The following is a 17,291-nucleotide window of genomic DNA, read 5'->3' on the forward strand; positions in this document are numbered from 1 at the left end:
AGGCTAACTACCAGCAGGGGATGCACAAAAGGCAATCATACATTGATGTTTCTCTCCCTCTCTCCTTCCCCTCTAAAAATAAATAAATAAATAAAATCTTAAAAAAAAAAAAAAAGAATGATGTGTTTTGGAATGGGTCTCTTTGCATCCATCATAGTTGGGAGACTCTGCTTCCTGGACTTTCATGTATATTTCATTCACCAAATTAGGGAAGTTTTCTTTCACTATTTTTTCAGATAGATTTCCAGTTTCCTCTTCTCTTCTCCTTGTGGCACCCCTATGAGATGAATGTTGGACATCTTTAAGTTGTCCCAGAGGCTGTTTATACTATTCTCATTTTGGGGGGTTCTTTTTTCTTCTTGTTCTGTGTGGTTTCTTGCTTTCTTATTTTCCGTATTATTGATTTGATTCTTGGCTTCATTCATGCTACTATTGTTTCCCAGTAAATTGTTCTTCATTTCAGTTAGTGTATTTTTTATTTCTGACTGGATCTTTTTTGGTCCTCATTAAGTTCCTTGAGCATCCTTATAACCAGTGTTTTGAATTCTGCATCTGATAGATTGCCTATCTCCATTTTGTTTAGCTCTTTTTCTGGAGTTTTAATCTGTGCTTCATTTGGTCCATGTTTCTTTATCTCCTCATTTTGGCAGTGTCCCTGTGTTTGTTTCTATGTATTAGGTAGAACTGCTTTGACTCCATGTCTGGGTAGTGTGGCCTAATGCATATAGTAGGTGTTCTGTAGGGTCCAATGGCACAGCCTTCCCACCACCCAAGCTTGGTACTTGAGGTGCACCCTTTGTATGGACTGAGTACATCCTCCTCTTGTAGTTGAGCCTTGGTTGATGTTGGCAGATCAGTGGGAGGGACTTACCCAGGCCAGTCAGCTTCAAGGACTGGCTGTGACCATTGACCATGGACCTCTATCCTCTGTGGAGGATCAGCTGTGCATGGATAGGGTGGTGGTGCTCCGTTGTGGTCTGTAGCTGTCCACTAGGTGCATTGGCCCTGGGGTTTCCCAGGTGGTACAGGCCAAGGGGAGTCCCCACCTGTGTTTTATCTGGGGCATCCTGCCTGAGCTGTAAATCAGTCTGACATGGCTGCTACTTGTGCTGGGCTTGGAGATTCCCAGGGGAAGCCAAGCTGTGACTCTAGTCTGGGCTCACTGAAGCCAGCTGTTTCTTGTTTTATAGGATTTAGGAGCTAAGACCAGCCATTCATATGGAAAAGCAGTGTGGCTGGTCCTGTAAGTTGGGTGAGGTGGTGTCTCTGTGGACCTGCAAGGTGAGGTGGGTCACACAATGTTAGCCAGGTTGATGGATTCTCAGATATAGCACCAGTCTATGGGCTCTGTGAGGGGAGGGCTCAGCAATGGGACAGTGTCCTCTGCTCACCTTCATGCTAGACACTTCAGTCTCTCCCTGTATACCACTGGCCACTGGAGCCTTTCAAGTTTCCACCCCGGTGCTGGAGCTCAGAGGGAGTGAGTCTGAGGAGGTGAGTCTGTGTGTGGGTTCTGCAAGAGGAACTGCTTAGGGCTCTAGCAGCCTTCTCCACTGACTCAATCCCCACTGTTTTGTACAGCGAGAAGTTGTGAGGACTTACCTTCCTGGCACTGGAATCCTGGGCTGGGGGGCCTGGTGTTGTTCTGGGACTCCTCGCTCAGATATCCCTCCTGAATTTTTATCCACCTTGGTGTGGGGCCGTCCTGTTCTGCCTCTGAGCCCCTGCTACCAGTCTAGATGGATGTGGTTTCTTCAATTCTGTAGTTGTCAGACTTCCATTTAACTCTCTTTCAGACGTTCCTGAGTGATGGTTGTTCTGCATGTTAGTTGTAATTTTGGTGTGGTGTGAAGAGGCGAACCATGTCTGCCTATGTCACCATTTTGACTGGGAGCCAACATTATTTTAAATTGTTATATCATTTAATCTGTAAATACCTCAGTATATATTTTTAAGAGATAAGTACTCTTTTAAATATATATATTATCACAATGCCATTATGATACTAAGAAAATTAATAATAATGACTTAATATTACCTAACACCTGTTTTGTGTTCAAATCTCTTTCATTGTTCTATAAAGGTCTTTAGGTGATTTATTTAAATTAGTATCCAAAGAAAGTCCACACATTACATTTGGTTGCTGTCTCAAGTTTTTCTCTTTGTGTAATTAAACATTTGATTGAAGAATATCATATAAAATTCCACCAATCATAAATGTACAGCTCGATGAATTTTCACATACTGATCACTTCTGTGCGATAGCCTGAGATCAATGAACACCGAGACTTCCTTTTATGCACTCTTCCAGTCGCTTCCCCTCACCCCAAGAGTAACCACTGTCTTGACTTCTCATGTATTAGTTTTTTTTAAATGGAAATGGAATCCTATAGTATGTACTCATACCTAGTTTAGTTCACTTGGTGTATTTTAGAGTCATCCATGATGTTGTATGATTCAGTAGTTGGTTCTTATTTCTTGTGGTGTGGTGTTCTATAAATATATGCAACTTACCCATTGTGCTCTTAGTGGACATTTACATTATGTGCAGGTTTTTTGCTATTATGTATTGTGCTGCTGTGAACTTCATATGTTTATCTTTCAGTGAATTTGAAGTCTTAACATCATAACAATTCTCCTTTCCTCACTTTGACCTTGCCATTTACTTGTTGAAGAAATAAGGTCATTTTTCCCTATAGAAAAACTCTGAAGTTTTTCATAGCACTGTTGTGGTAGTGTTTGTTTTTGTTTGTTTGTTAATATACAATCTCAAATTGAAATTGTTCTGTCACCTCAAAAAATAAGTAAATGATTCAAATAACTTTGAGTAATTTTTCTCTTTTTAAAATCTACTAGTATCTGATTTTTAAAAAACTTTTAGTACAGGTTACCTTTATAATAACAAATAATCAACATTTTAGAAAATATCATTGTAAAGTAGTAATGTACTTGTATTAGTAATAATATAATAATATTTTTATTGCTTTTTATTTTACAACTGTTTTTATATTTGAAAATGAAATACATTGTATCTTTACATTGTAATGAAATACATTGTAATGAAAATAAATACATTGTATCTTTCTTCAATAGGTTTGATATTCATGTGCTGTCAAAATTTTCCTCTTGCCTAGCAGATCAACACTTATATTTTAGTCCGTTAATGGGGAAGATAGCTGATATTGTAAATAGGAAGTTGGAAACCATACAGGATTTAAGGTAAACTTATTTAGAAGCTTTGTGTTCTGGTGGAAGGATTCTGGACTTTGGACACATGCACACTTAGTTTGGTCATTTCCTTGTCATGTGACTAACTTTTTGGGAAGTTTAATATCTTCATTTATGAAATAGGGATAGTAGTGTATCTACTTTGCAGTGTTGCTGTGGTAATTAGAGATAAAATATTTAAAGTAAAACACAATATTGTTGAAGGGTTTGAGATTTTACCTTCCTGGCAAACTAAATTTGCCTTATGTCTCTGTTATGACCTCATCTGACCTTAATTCCCTCCCTAAGGGCTCTATCTCCAAGTTTAGTTACATTGTGGATGGGGCTTTAACATAAATTTTTAGGGGACACAGGTCAGTCCATAAATTATCAATGTTCATAGCAGTAGCAGTCACGATTGCCAAAAGATTTGGAAACAGCCTAACTGTCTATTAACAGATGAATGGACAAGCAATATGTGGCACGTAACATACAATGGAATACTATTCAGCCTTCTCACGGAGGGAAATTCTGATATCTGCTACAACATGGGTGATCTGCTAAATGAAATAAGCCAGACACAAAAGGGCAAATACTGCATGATGCCGCTTAATACAAGTTGCCTAGAGTAGTCGGTCATTGAGACAGAGAGTAGAATGTCTGTTTGGGGTTGGGAGGGGAGGAAAATGGAGAGTTACTGTTTCATCAGTAAGGAGTTTAGTTTGAGAAGATGAAAATATTCTGCAGGTGGTCAGTGGTCATGGCTGCACAGCAGTGTGAGTGTACTTAATACCACTGTACTGCACACTTAAAATGTTTGAAATGGTAAATTTTATATTATGTGTATTTTCATGCCCACATGAAAGTAGCTTGTAAAAGTAGACAATAAAAATTGTAAATTATGCTAACTTAAAAAAATTCTTGAAGTCCTTTGAGAATCTAACAAAATCTTTGGATATTTTTCCACCCCAAACTACAGTTACAAATATATTTTTAAAAAATCATTTCAGGGTTCTTTATGGTAAAACTAAATAGCAGTGTTAATTTATTAATTAATGTTAATATTAACGTTAAACATTTTGATTAGAGAGGCCAGAGTATTGTACAACTGGGTCTTTAAAAATAGATTTATTTTATTGAAAAGATTAAAGAAATTTGGAAACAAAAGTAATGTGAAAGTTCCACTACACTAATGGTTGAGATAGTTTCAGATTTATATTTTGTCTTTTTTTGTATTGTTTTCTGTTATCACCAATTATTTGTTATATGTTTTTCCATTTTGCATTCTTGTATTTGTGGTCTTCTGATTTTTGTATTATGTAAAAATTGTCATTTGAAAGCAAGGACCTCACTTTTGTAATTTTGGTGTCTTCCAAGTGCCCAGAAGAGTGATTTATGTTCTTTAAAAGTATTTATTGAGTGAATATATAGTAAATGCTACTTTATGTTTGGGATTGTCTGTCATATTAATATCAATCTAGCATGAAACATTAAAAATATAAAATTATTAATGAGATATTTTGCCAAGATTTTATTATTAAATTACAGATACACAGAGAAACGAGTAATAAAGTAAAATTCTACCAAAAATATAAAATGAGACTTTCCATGTTGCATTCATGGGCTGTTGGACCAGTGATTTCTGACTAAATTACACTAAAATATTTTCCTTCAAAGCAGATACCTGTAGAATGAGATATTATACATACTCGGTAAAAAATATTACTTCAATGCTGTTTTTGTCCAAAGGGGTTCAATTACTGGGAGATCTGAGTCAAGTCCCGCTAGTATTTAAAAGAAAAATTTTGTGGTATGAAACCCATAATATTTTTACTAGTTCTTTTTTATATCTATTCTTTTAGTCTTAGAATTGTTCATGATTCTTAAATAATGTAAAAGTCTTTGCATCTTTTTCCCTTTTCAGGTCCTTATCTGTTTTGATGGTCAGCATATCTTCTTTAACATCACAACGTTTTCAAGAACAATTAGTGAACAAAACAGAACATCTTTTTGACACCATAGATTCTTCCCAGGTCAACGTTGCAAGAAGAATAGTACAGTTTCTTCGAAATATTAAATACAGTTATTACCCATTACTAGAGAAGTGTAATAAAATGTTTTTAAGCAATATGAACAACCTTGATTTGGAGTCAATCAGTAAAATACTTAGTCTGTACCACTCTCTGCAGTTTCATAGTTTTGAATTTATGTTAATGGCCAAAAAGAGGCTAACTGAAATGATTCCTCTATTTGATCACCCTGCTAGCTTTGTGAAATTGTTTGTAGCATTGGGACCCATGGCAGGACCTAAAGAAAAGACACAGTAAGTTTAGCTTAAAATGCTTTATTTTTCTGTGGCGAATATATGGAGTCTTTAAGCTTAAATCTTCCTGCAGCTCTGGAAGGCACAAAAATCAACCCATTCATCTAGGGAATGGGAAATAATCTTACATGCTCTGTTTCTTGATTCTTTCTCTGTGATTATTCTAATTTTTACCTCAAACTCTTATTTTGCTATTGTGCTCTGAAATGAGGCCAGTAACCCCCCCAGTGGTCAGCACAATAGTGGATGGGGGAGAACACCATTTAAGTGTTTTTATTTTCATATATTTTTTATTTTTTATTGACTTTTTGGGGCAACTTAAATGTTTTTATTCTCCGTTCCTAGGCCATGAGACTGGTTTTAACACAAGTATAAGACTCCCCAGCCCAATGCAGGCTGTGGACTATTGAGAATTATTATAGCCGTTAACAATGGACAATTTTTTTGCTTTGGCTTCACCTTCATCATCAAAAGCCCTTACTATGCACATTGGCACATATTCTCATGTCAGGCTTCAGTGAATTTGATCTATCTCCTATATTTGAAGAATTTCCAGTATTTCCAGATACTAATGTAGATAGAAATTTTAAAGATATACAGATGAGCAAATACTATGTATATGATTACTGATATGAGCAAACTCATAAGTACTATTAGTGGGTTAGTTAATTAGGGGTTCCAGAGAATTGCATAATAGAAGTATCTGCATCATTACTCTGTTAGCCAATACTTCATGGAGAGTTTTATTCTTAAGAATCCTTTGAATTATATTTGAAGAAATTTAAGGATACAATTTAAGAGACTCTATCAAGGTGAGGTCATAATTATTTAAAAATTTTTATTGGAGTCTTTTTTTCTGTCACTAAGTATTGTTAAAATCTCATGCTAAAGCAGTACAAAAGTTGAATTTAACTGGGTCCCAGCCTTCAAGGACTTGATAGTCTAATTGGGAGGAGAGAAATATATAATTGAAATATGTAAATACAGTGCCACTGCAATATAATTTATGATTAAGTACCGTATTCAAATTAATGATTCAGATAGTGAGTGCTGTGGGCAGACAGAAAAGTGAGGAAAATGTGGGCTACAGTGGCCGGGAAACGCTGTTAGAGGCTGGGCTTGAGGCTGCTGAAAGAGAAGGTGTGGAGTAGCGTGAGTAGAAAATTAGTTGATCCTGCTGTCTTCAGATTTCATGTTTTGAGCTTGTCTTCTAAAAGACATATTTAAATGCTTTTTATTACTACAGTACTTTGGATGGTTTCAAAATGCACTATCTTTATAATTTGTCAGTTTATAGGGTTACTAAGTAGATAAGATTTCTGTTAATGTGCAGATATATTGACCTGATCAAATTGTACTCAATTTTTAAAAGTTGCGATATTGTTAGAATGTCAGTTAATTCTTTAGCTCTAGTACTGAATAATTTCACTGAATTACTGTATTTTTATTACCATTGCAACTTTAATTTGAAAATCGGTGTTAAAAACTTGTCTATTTTTAAAGCAGTTTAAGATTGGATTATACTGAGGCCTTAATTACTTTGAAAAAATATTTTTATTTGATTTTGAAGCTATATACATATTTGAATTCAGTTTTACTTCGTATTATTTCTTTTTCTTACCTAAGGACTATTACTTAAAATTTTTTTAATAAACTAATTATCAGTTTTTCAACATAAAACTATTTCTCTCTGCTTCTAGACTTGAATCAACTGTATTACTGATGTCGGAGGAGCTGACCGGCCAGCAAGCCCTGGCAGTGATGGGAGCGATGGAGGAGATGGAGACCAGAGATTCACGGCTGATCAAAAAGTAGTCCTTCCTGAAATTCATGCTGTTAAGTTTAGTTATTCATAAGTAGTAGCTGTGTTTTTGAGGAAAAATTATGTTTTTTCCCCTATAATCTAGCTGTTGGTTTTGCAGAAATGAGCAATACACTTAAGGTATTGTTTATTTTCAGAAAGTTGTTTTTCAAAATAGAGAGTCTGAAGTTGTTTATAGCCTTTTTCATTTCATTTGCTACCATTGTTATTCTCAAGCAGAGTGTCAGAATCTAGGAAAGTGGAGAGCGTAGATTAGGACCCTACTTTTCAAAAGGATAGTTTCCACTAAACAGTTAACATGTCTGTGAGCTTGAATTGTTTCACACCACAGTTGTTACCTTGAAATCATTCTACCATATCTGGACTTTTTTGTTAACTTGAAATTTAAGAAGGAGAATTTTCATAGTTCAGTTTATATATATAGGGTCCAGCGGAAGTAATGGCTGCTTGAGTGTGGTTGGTAGAGTGATGATATAGATGTAATAATTTACAGTTTTAATTTGAACATTTCACCGGAAATGTCATATGGTGTGCTTGAGTGTGATATTATTATGTTACAGAATTACATACTTAAGATTTTGTAATAAAAATGTTTTGTAATTTAAAAAGGGTGCTATTTGTTCCACACCCTGTATGTGTAATTTTTATTATCATCATATATTCCTTTTTATAAATATTCCTCCTGCCCTATTCCTTCAACTTATTGTCTCTTAGCATTTCCCATTGCTTTTAAGCTTCTGTATGAGAGGGACAGTAGATTTAAGGAAGAAAATTAAATCAGTTTTGCTAATTGTTAGTAACTGTTGGTAAAAATTTTGGCGGGGGATAGATTTTGGAATTTGATGGCTCTGTTCTGTGAGATTTTTTAAAATTTATATTTATTATTTAAAAATATATTTTATTGATTATGCCATTACAGTTATCCCATTTCCCCCCCTTCATTCCCCTCTACCCTGCATGCCGCCTCCCACCCACATTCCTCTCTTTTAGTTTGTTTATATGTCATAAATTCTTTAGCTTCTACATTTCCCACACTACTCTTGTCCTCCCCCTATTTTCTCCCCACCGTCTATGCTACTTATTCTCTGTACCTTCTCCTTCAGCTCCTCCTCCCACTCCCCTTTGCTAACCTTCCATGTGATCTCCATTTCTGTGGCTCCGCTCCTGATCTAGCTGTCCTCTTAGTTTGCTTTTGTTTTAGGTGTGGTTGTTAATAACTGTGAGTTTGCTGTCCTTTCACTGTTAATATTTTTTATCTTCTTTTTCTTATATAAGTCCCTTTAACATTTCATATAATAAGGGCTTGGTGATGATGAACTCCTTGAATTTGACCTTATCTGAGAAGCACTTTATCTATCCTTCCCTTTTAAATGAAAGCTTTGCTGGATAGAGCAATCTTGGATGTAGGTCCTTGCATTTCATGACTTGGAATACTTCTTTCCAGCCCCTTCTTGCCTGGAAGGTCTCTTTTGAGACATCAACTAACAGTCTGATGGGAACTCCTTTGTAGGTGACTGTCCCCTTACCTCTTGCTGCTTCTAGGATTCTCTCCTTCATTTTAATCTTGGCTAATGTAATTATGATGTGCCTTGGTGTGTTCCTCGTTGGGTCCCACTTCTTTGAGACTCTCTGAGCTTCCTGGATTTCCTGGAAGTCTATTTCCTTTGCCAGATTGGGGAAGTTCTCCTTCAATATTTGTTCAAATAAGTTTTCAATTTCTTGCTCTTCCTCTTCCCCTTCTGGTACCCCTATAATTTGGATGTTGGAACATTTAAAGATGTCCTGGAGATTCCTAAGCCTCTCCTCATATTTTTGAATTCTTGTTTCTTCATTCTTTTCCATTTGGTTGTTTCTTTCTTCCTTCTGGTCACTATTGGTTCCCTGTGCATTTTCCTTCATTTCACTTCCTTCCATCACTATTAGTTCCCTGTGCATTTTCCTTCATTTCACAAATGTAGCCTGCATTTGTTCATCTAATTTGCGACTAAAATCAACCAGTTCTGTGAGCATCCTGATCACCAGTGCTTCGAACTGTGCATTTGATAGGTTGGCTCTCTCTTGGTCGCTTATAAGTATTGGCTCTGGGGCTTTGATTTGTCTGTTTGAGCCATAATTTTTTGGTCAGGTTGCGCCTGTTATGAATGAGGAGCAGAGCCTTAGGTGTTCACCAATGCAGGGCAACCCAGTCACTTGAGTTGTGATGCTGTATGTGGGGGTGGGGTCAGAGAGGGAACAATGGTGCTTGCCTCGCTCTCTGTCGCATTTCAATCCCCTCTGCCACTTTCCATAAGCAAATTGGGCTCTTTTGGTGCTGGTTCCCAGGTGGGTGGGCTTGTGTGCATTCTAGGACCCTGTGGGTCTCTCCAATGAACTCTCCTGTGAGGCTGGAAGTCTCTCCTGGCACCTTTTCAATAGGTGCTTTGAGGCTTTATTTCCCATCGTGGATCCCTGGTTTGAGTGGTCTGTCTTGTTGCCCATTTTTGCCTAGTTTATCTGCATTCAAAGTGTGACCACAGTCAGCTCCGTGCTACCTGTGCTCTCGGGTCTGGCTGCCACCACCTTTTCCTGCCACGATCCCTCTCCTCTGGCAGCTGACTGCGCTTCTCTTACCGGTCTGGTTGAATGGTTGTCAGACTTCTGCACAGTTCAGTTTTCTGTCTGTTCTGGTTGTGTGTTTGTTTCTAAATCTTTGTTGTCCTTAATTTTGATTGTACGAGGAGGCACAGTGTTTCCACCTACACCTCCCTCTTGGCTGGGAGATTTTTTTATTTAGAAAGTAAATCTACGCTTTTCTCTCTTCTTACTGTTGATAATTAATTAAATATTTCATTCACACTTCATTGATAGCTCTTACCTCATTCTATTTTGTTACATTTCTATCATCTTTTTAAAATTAATTTATTTTTATTTTTCAGTTACATTTGATATGCAATATTACTAGTTTCAGGTGTACAGCATAATGGTTAGACACGTAACTTACGAAGTGATAATCCCCCTACCCTCTGGGGAGAATCTAGTACCACCTGGCAACTTTTCTGTCACCAGTTTGAACAGTTCTTGAAGAACAGAAAACCTTGTCTCATTCATTGCTGTTTCTCTAGCACAGAGCATGTCTGGCGTGGAAGGAGCTCCTCAGTAAATGTTTAATAAATAAATGAATGAATTGGTTATAATATATGTTTTATCATTCTTTTTAGAATTGCTTCAATTCTGCATAAGAATTTGGATAATTATAAACCAATAGAGTTATTGAAGATAAGTCAAGCATTGATTTGTCTACATTTCCAAAGTAAAGAGTTTTTTGTGAAACTTAGAGAATTACTGCATAGGTAAGATTAAAGTAGAATTATTTGTTGAATCTTTCATTTATTATCTAATCTTTCAAGTTGTAATCTATTTTTGTTTAATTTTGTAAAGAATTGTGGAACTTTTGGAGATAGAATTGGGTAGCTTATGGAAAATGTTGACACTTTTCCCATGCCCATTCAAGCCCAATGCTTATACTTGGTATATTTTGAAATGGAAATGAGGCCAGTAAAGTGATGAGTTCCCTAGGGCATGAACAGTAAAAGCCAAGCCATTCTCTTTCCTGTAGGAATAGAATAATCATGAAAATATTGGAGCTGCTGAAGGAGGCAGTGTGAATTTAGGAACATTCATATTTAGGGGCCTTCAGTTGTCTTGTGTTCTTGCCTGTTTTAAGGAAGATGAGTTTTGGTGGTGAGTACATAATGCAATATATACAGGTCATTTATCACACACATATATTTCAAACCTCTATGATCTTACCAATGTCATTTCAATAAATTTAATTTAAAAATTTTAATGTGTAATTTTAAAAATAAGGTATATAAAGGGAATGTTAGTGAAAAGGTATTTTCATACAGAATTTTTCCTTTATAATGTAAAATTCTCTGCTTTTCTATGAATGTAGCATTCATATTTCAACTAGTTACTCAGTTTCCCACTGACTTGCAAATACTAAAATGGAGTTTTCTATTTCAAAGACCAGTAATAGCTTTAACGAAACTATATAACTTAGTTTGCTGTAGGTCTGTTAATAGAAAGCAAATAGGAGTGGGAGTGTCAAGGAAGATTTCACTTCAACGGTAATGTTTCATTTCCTTTATGAAAAGATTGAAGCAAATGTGACAATGTTGAACTTTACTGATTCTTTTTTTTTAATTAAATTTTTTTAAATCGTCATCCAAGGATATGGTTATTGATATGAGAGAGAGGTAGGAGCAGGGAGAGAGAGAAATAGAGAGAAACATCATTGTGAGAAATGTTAATCGGTTGCCTCCTGTGTGTGCCCTGACCTGGAATCGAACCCACAACCTTTCAGTGTAGGGACCAACGCTGCAAGCAACTGATCCTCCAGGCCAGGGTGAAGTTTAGTAATTTTTTATAGTGAGAGCCCTTATATATCTGTATAATTTAATTTTTTTCAAACAATTAGTTGGGAGATGTTATATAAGATCATAGGTGCTTATGCTTCAGAATTACCTTTCCCCACTTCAGTACAGATTGTGTGAAAGCATGAAATCTAATTAAACTAGTTCACATAAATTTTTATAGAAATAGCTTCTGGAATTATATATATATATATATATATATTTAAAGATTGTATTTATTTTTAGAGCGGAAGGGAGGGAGAGAGGGAGAGAAACATCAAAAAGTGGAATAATATATTTTTAACATATTGAATTATAATCTACATAAAATATATATCTCCTCATTATCTTGCTCCCTTCCACCACCCCCAGGTTAATTACTATCCCTACTTTTAACTCTATGAATTAATTTGCGTGTTTTGTCTAGATTCTTTTGTGCAATTTTTAATGAGATTTCCCTATGTTTTTGCAGTATAGTATTCATAAGAATATAACAAAAATTTTTTATCCATTCTACTGTTGATGTATATTTAATTTCCAGTTTTTTGGTTATTATAAGTAGTGCTGTTGTGATTGATATCTTTGTGCATATTTTTTAGTGAACATGCATATGCATTTCTGTGTATATTTACCAAGGAGTATGAAGTGGCTGGACTGGCCACTTCCCACTTACAGAATGTGAGCATTCCTTTTGCTTCACAATCTTCCCAACACTTGGTCTTTTTTTCTAATTTTGTCCATGCTGGTGGCTATGTGGTGATATAAATAAATACACGTGCAGATGTAAATTTTGGAATTTGAGGATGAATCACAAGGAAAAGCATCAATTGAAGGTTAGAGAGATTTTGTTTGTTGGGGGTTTATTTTTATAAATGTATCACAAGATTGGCAAATATTGAGAGTTCTATCCCTTGAGTCAATTCTGCAATTAGATATGGCTTTTGAGGGCTTTTTTAAAGATAAGACAGTGTATTAATTTTTCGTGGTTATAAATAAAATACACATTGAGTGCTTATTGAGTACTTATTCAATACTGTCTGAGGCACTGCACCAAATATTATGTAAAAATCATGAGGGTTTTGCCCTGGCTGGCGCGTAGCTCAGTGGCTTGAGCACGGGCCTGCGAACCAGACGATTGTGGTTCGATTCCCAGTCAGGGCACATGCCTGGGTTGCAGGCCGGTTCCTTGCAGGCTAACTACCAGCAGGGGATGCACAAAAAGCAACCATACATTGATGTTTCTCTCCCTCTCTCCTTCCCCTCTAAAGATAAATAAATAAATAAATAATCTTAAAAAAAAAATCATGAGGGTTTTTTAGCTCAGAAGGTGATGATTGGGCATTCATACTATTATCTCACTCTGTTCCTCAAACTTTCTTTAAAAATTAAATTTATTGGGATGACATTGGTTAATCAGATTACATTGGTTTCAAGTGTATAATTTTATGATCCATCATCTGTATATTGCATTGTGTGTTCACCATCCAAAGTTAAATCTTCTTCCATCACCATGTATTTGACTCCCTTTACTCGTTACTACTCCCTCACCCCCCTTTCCTCTGGCAGCCATCATACTGTTGTCTGTGTCTATGAATTTTTGTGTGTCAGATCATTTTATGATGTCAGTATATTATATGTCTGATATGAAAAAAATTTGAAAGAAAATAAAAGTCATTTGTAAAACTGTTCATCCACTGTGAACATTTGGTTTATTTCCTTGTGTGTATATACTTGCTTACATATATGTGTGTACATATATATTTTTCTTTCTTTTATAGTTGAGAATCATGAACATGCAGTTTTGTATTCTTATTTTATTTCCCCTATTTAACCTTACCACCATTTCCCTACATCATTTAGAACTATTTGTAAATGATTTTTTAAAATATTTTATTTATTTTTAGACAGGGGAAGGGTAGGAGAGAGGGAGAGAAACATCAGTATGTAGTTGCCTCTCACACGCCCCCTACCGGGGACCTGGCCCACAATCCAGGCATGTGCCCTGACTGGGATTTGAACTGGCGACTCTTGTAAGCTGTTGCGCAATCCACTGAGCCACACCAGCCAGGGCCTATTTGTAAATGTTTTTAATGACTGGATATTACCCATCATATGACTACTGTAATTCATTTATTTTCCATCACTGGGTAGATTGTTTTCAAATTTTAGCCACATGAAAAATATGAGTAATAATATAACACAAGTCTTTGCCTACATTTTAGATTATTTTCTTAGGATAGTTTCCTCAACAGGGATCATGTCAAATGATATACTTACTTGTAAAGTTCTTCAGCCATGGCGTTAAATTACTTTCCAGAAAGGTTATAGCAACTTTAAAGTTTACCAATAGTGAATAAGAATGCCTGTGTCAGTGCACCCTTGCTAGCATTGAATATTATGTTTATTTTAATATACTTATTTAGTATTTAAAAAAGTAACTTAATTTTGTTTTAGTTTACATTTGACATATCTTCTAGTACTTCAAAACCTAAAGATTCTTTAAAAGCTCCCAGTTTTTTATTTGATTTTAACAGCTGTTATCCTGGTGGTAGGAGTCTTACCATGGAGGTCTGGGAAAGTCAGAATAAGGAATGGCGTCAGCCCTGGCTGGTGTGGCTCAGTTCACTGAGTGTCAGTCTGTGAACCAAAGGGGCGCCAGTTCCATTCCCAGTTAAGGCACTTGCCTGGGTTGTGGGCCAGGTTCCCATTAGGGCGTGCACGAGAGGCAACCACACAGTGATGTTTCTCTCCCTCTTCCTCCCTTCCCCTCTCTCTAAAAAATAAATAAATAAACGTTGTTTTTAAATTTAAAAAAAGATAATGGAGTCAATTGTGTGTGTTTTCTGGGATTTTTAAGGCTAGACGTCCTGTATAGTAAAAGTAAACTAAGAACCAATATAATTGAGTGATTACTGTATGCCAGTTGCCTATACTAGGTACCAGCTCCTGACAGGTCATATCAGAAATTCTTCAGTCCAGCCCTGGCTGGTGTAGCTCAGTGGATTGAGTGCGGGCCTGCGAACCAGATGATCGAGGTTCGATTCCCAGTCAGGGCACATGCCTGGGTTGCAGGCCAGTTCCCGGCAGGGGATTCACGAGAAGCAACCATACATTGATGTTTCTCTTCCTCTCTCTTTCCCTTCCCCTCTAAAGATAAATAAATCAATATTTAAAAAAAAGAAATTCTTTAGTCCAAATTCTGTCTCTAGCAACATCACTGGAAAGAAATATTCTGATGTTCTGACATTGACCTTCTGTTTGCAGCTACTGTGGTTTTGTTTATACGTAAAGAATTTGGCATGTGCTTTGGATTATTTTGGGGCTTCCCTTAGTAACTCTTTATGGACCTGTCATCTTTGAATTAGTTAACCCTTCCTAAATTTACTTGTATTTTAAACCTATCCCACCTGTGAATTATAATAATTACATATTCATATTTACTTATATGTTACTTGTATATGTTTTGGCTTTTGTTACTGATGTATTAATTTTGTTCTTTTCACTCTCCCTCCTTTCTTTATAGTTACTTGAAAATTAGTGTCAAACCTAGTGAGATTTCCGTCCTGGTCTCTGCTCTTTCTATGCTTCCATCTCCTCACCTAGATGAAGTGGGGATATCTCGAATTGAAGCAGTTTTACCACAGTGTGACCTAAATGACCTGAATAGTTTTGCCACATCTGTTTTGAGATGGATTCAGTATGGCCACGTGTATCTGGATAGTACTACTGGAAAACAACTGAAACTACTTCAAAAATTAGATCACTATGGTCATCAGAGACTACAAAAATACAACAGTCTGAATCTGTTATGGGAAGAAATTAGATCTTTGAAAGGAGACTGGTTTGTTGAGTCACTTCTTGAAGAAACAGTTGCTACTTTACAGTGTTTGATGGATGAAATTAATTATGTGAATGTTTCAGGAATTGCATCCTTTATTGCTAGAAGTAACTACCTCAATACTTCGCTGCTTGATAAGATCGCCTCAGTGGTCCTTCAGGAGATTGAAAAGGTGAATTTGAAACTTCACCCAGTTTTATATAGTTGTCGCCTTGTAAAAACATAAATGTTTCTTATAGAAACTTTGAGAACTTGATTAGAATTTGAAGTTTAGAAATTAAAGCCTAGCCCTGGTTGGCGTAGCTCAATGGATTGAGCGCCGGCCTGTGAACAAAGGATCGTGGTTCGATTCCCAGTCAGGGCACATGCCTGGGTTGCAGGCCAGTTCCCAGCAGGGGATTCACGAGAGGCAACCATACATTGATATTTCTCTCCCTCTCTCCTTCCCTTCCCCTCTAAAGATAAATACATTTTAAAAAATCTTTTAAAAAAAAGAAATTAAAGTCTGGTTTTTGGTTCAGCGGTTTGTTGTTTCTCTCCTTAAAACCTTTTCCTCCAGCATTGCAGTTATGGGCAACCTGTTAAGATCAGTAGTCAAAATTCATTGACTAGAAGGAAGTACTTAAAGCAATACTGGTTGTATTAGGATATTAGAGTAAGAATGATTTTTGTTCTCCCTTTTCTTTATTTTCTGTAATCCTGTGATACTACTTTTACTGTTTAAAAACAATTACATTCAAAAGTGTGAGAGTAGTGTGAAACGGAAAATTGTAGGGTATCTACTGACGTCAGTACAGCTGACCCTTGAATAATGTAGGTCAATCCTCATCTAAGTTTTAACCCCCAAAATGTAATCACTAATAGTCTGTGGTTGACTGGGTAACATAAACAGTTGATTAACACATATTTTATATATTTTGTTACATGTACTATATACTGTATCCTTAAAGTAAGCTAGAGAAAAAAATTATAAGGAAGAGAAAGTACATTTACAGTATTTATTGAAGAAATTCTGTGTATAAGTGGATTTGTAGTTCATTCAAAGCTGTGTTTAGGGTCTACTGTGTTCTTAAATTGCCAGTGTGTCTTCTTACAAGTTCATTCCTGGAACTTGCTTATAAAATGCTGCCTTTGGGTTAAATGAGAAGCACACAAAATTTATTGTGCATATAAGGATAAGTCTTTTACTTAGTATTTCTCTCAAATGAAAATAAAAAATGTGTCTTATTTGCTTAGCATATCTCTTGGTAGTATTGTATGAGTGAATAGTAAAATAAAGTGAATGAAAGATAAATTCTGGTGATTATAAACTGAGAAACTCCATTAATTACATTATGTAAGCCTATAAAATGCCCTGATATCGTATGAATTAGTGATACCGTTCCCACTGTCATTTTTATGACTAGTGAATTTCTGGAGTGGGATTTTTTTTTTAAATTTATTTATTTATCTTCAGAGGGGAAGGAGAGAGGGAGAGAAACATCAATGTATGGTTGCCTTTAGTGCGTCCCCTGCTGGGAGTTGGCCTGCAGGGAACCGGCCTGCAACCCAGGCATGTGCCCTGACTGGGAATTGAACCGTGATTGTGTGGTTTGCAGGCCCGCGCTCTATCCTCTGAGCTACACCAGCCAGGGCCCTTGGAGTGGGATTTTATACCTAACAAAATTAATTTGTAAATTATCTGACTTAACTTTTGTTTATAACACT

The 17,291-nt window shown here is 36.2% G+C and overlaps 1 protein-coding gene across 6 annotated transcripts in view; it reads left to right on the forward strand.

Annotated features, from left to right (window-relative positions):
• The window catches only part of FASTKD1 (FAST kinase domains 1), a 60,435-nt gene that overhangs the window by 31,702 nt on the left and 11,442 nt on the right, over positions 1–17,291 (forward strand). For all 6 annotated transcript variants that reach the window (XM_037044513.1, XM_037044509.1, XM_037044511.1 and 3 more), the window contains 5 exons: positions 3,094–3,219; positions 5,132–5,530; positions 7,231–7,341; positions 10,550–10,681; positions 15,270–15,756. In XM_037044513.1, coding sequence (XP_036900408.1) covers positions 3,094–3,219; positions 5,132–5,530; positions 7,231–7,341; positions 10,550–10,681; positions 15,270–15,756 — 1,255 coding nt within the window. The remainder of the gene's footprint in view (positions 1–3,093; positions 3,220–5,131; positions 5,531–7,230; positions 7,342–10,549; positions 10,682–15,269; positions 15,757–17,291) is intronic.

The sequence above is a fragment of the Sturnira hondurensis genome, unplaced genomic scaffold, assembly GCF_014824575.4.
Source record: "Sturnira hondurensis isolate 20B ecotype Veracruz unplaced genomic scaffold, ASM1482457v3 Scaffold0004136, whole genome shotgun sequence".
NCBI classification, from domain to species: domain Eukaryota; kingdom Metazoa; phylum Chordata; class Mammalia; order Chiroptera; family Phyllostomidae; genus Sturnira; species Sturnira hondurensis.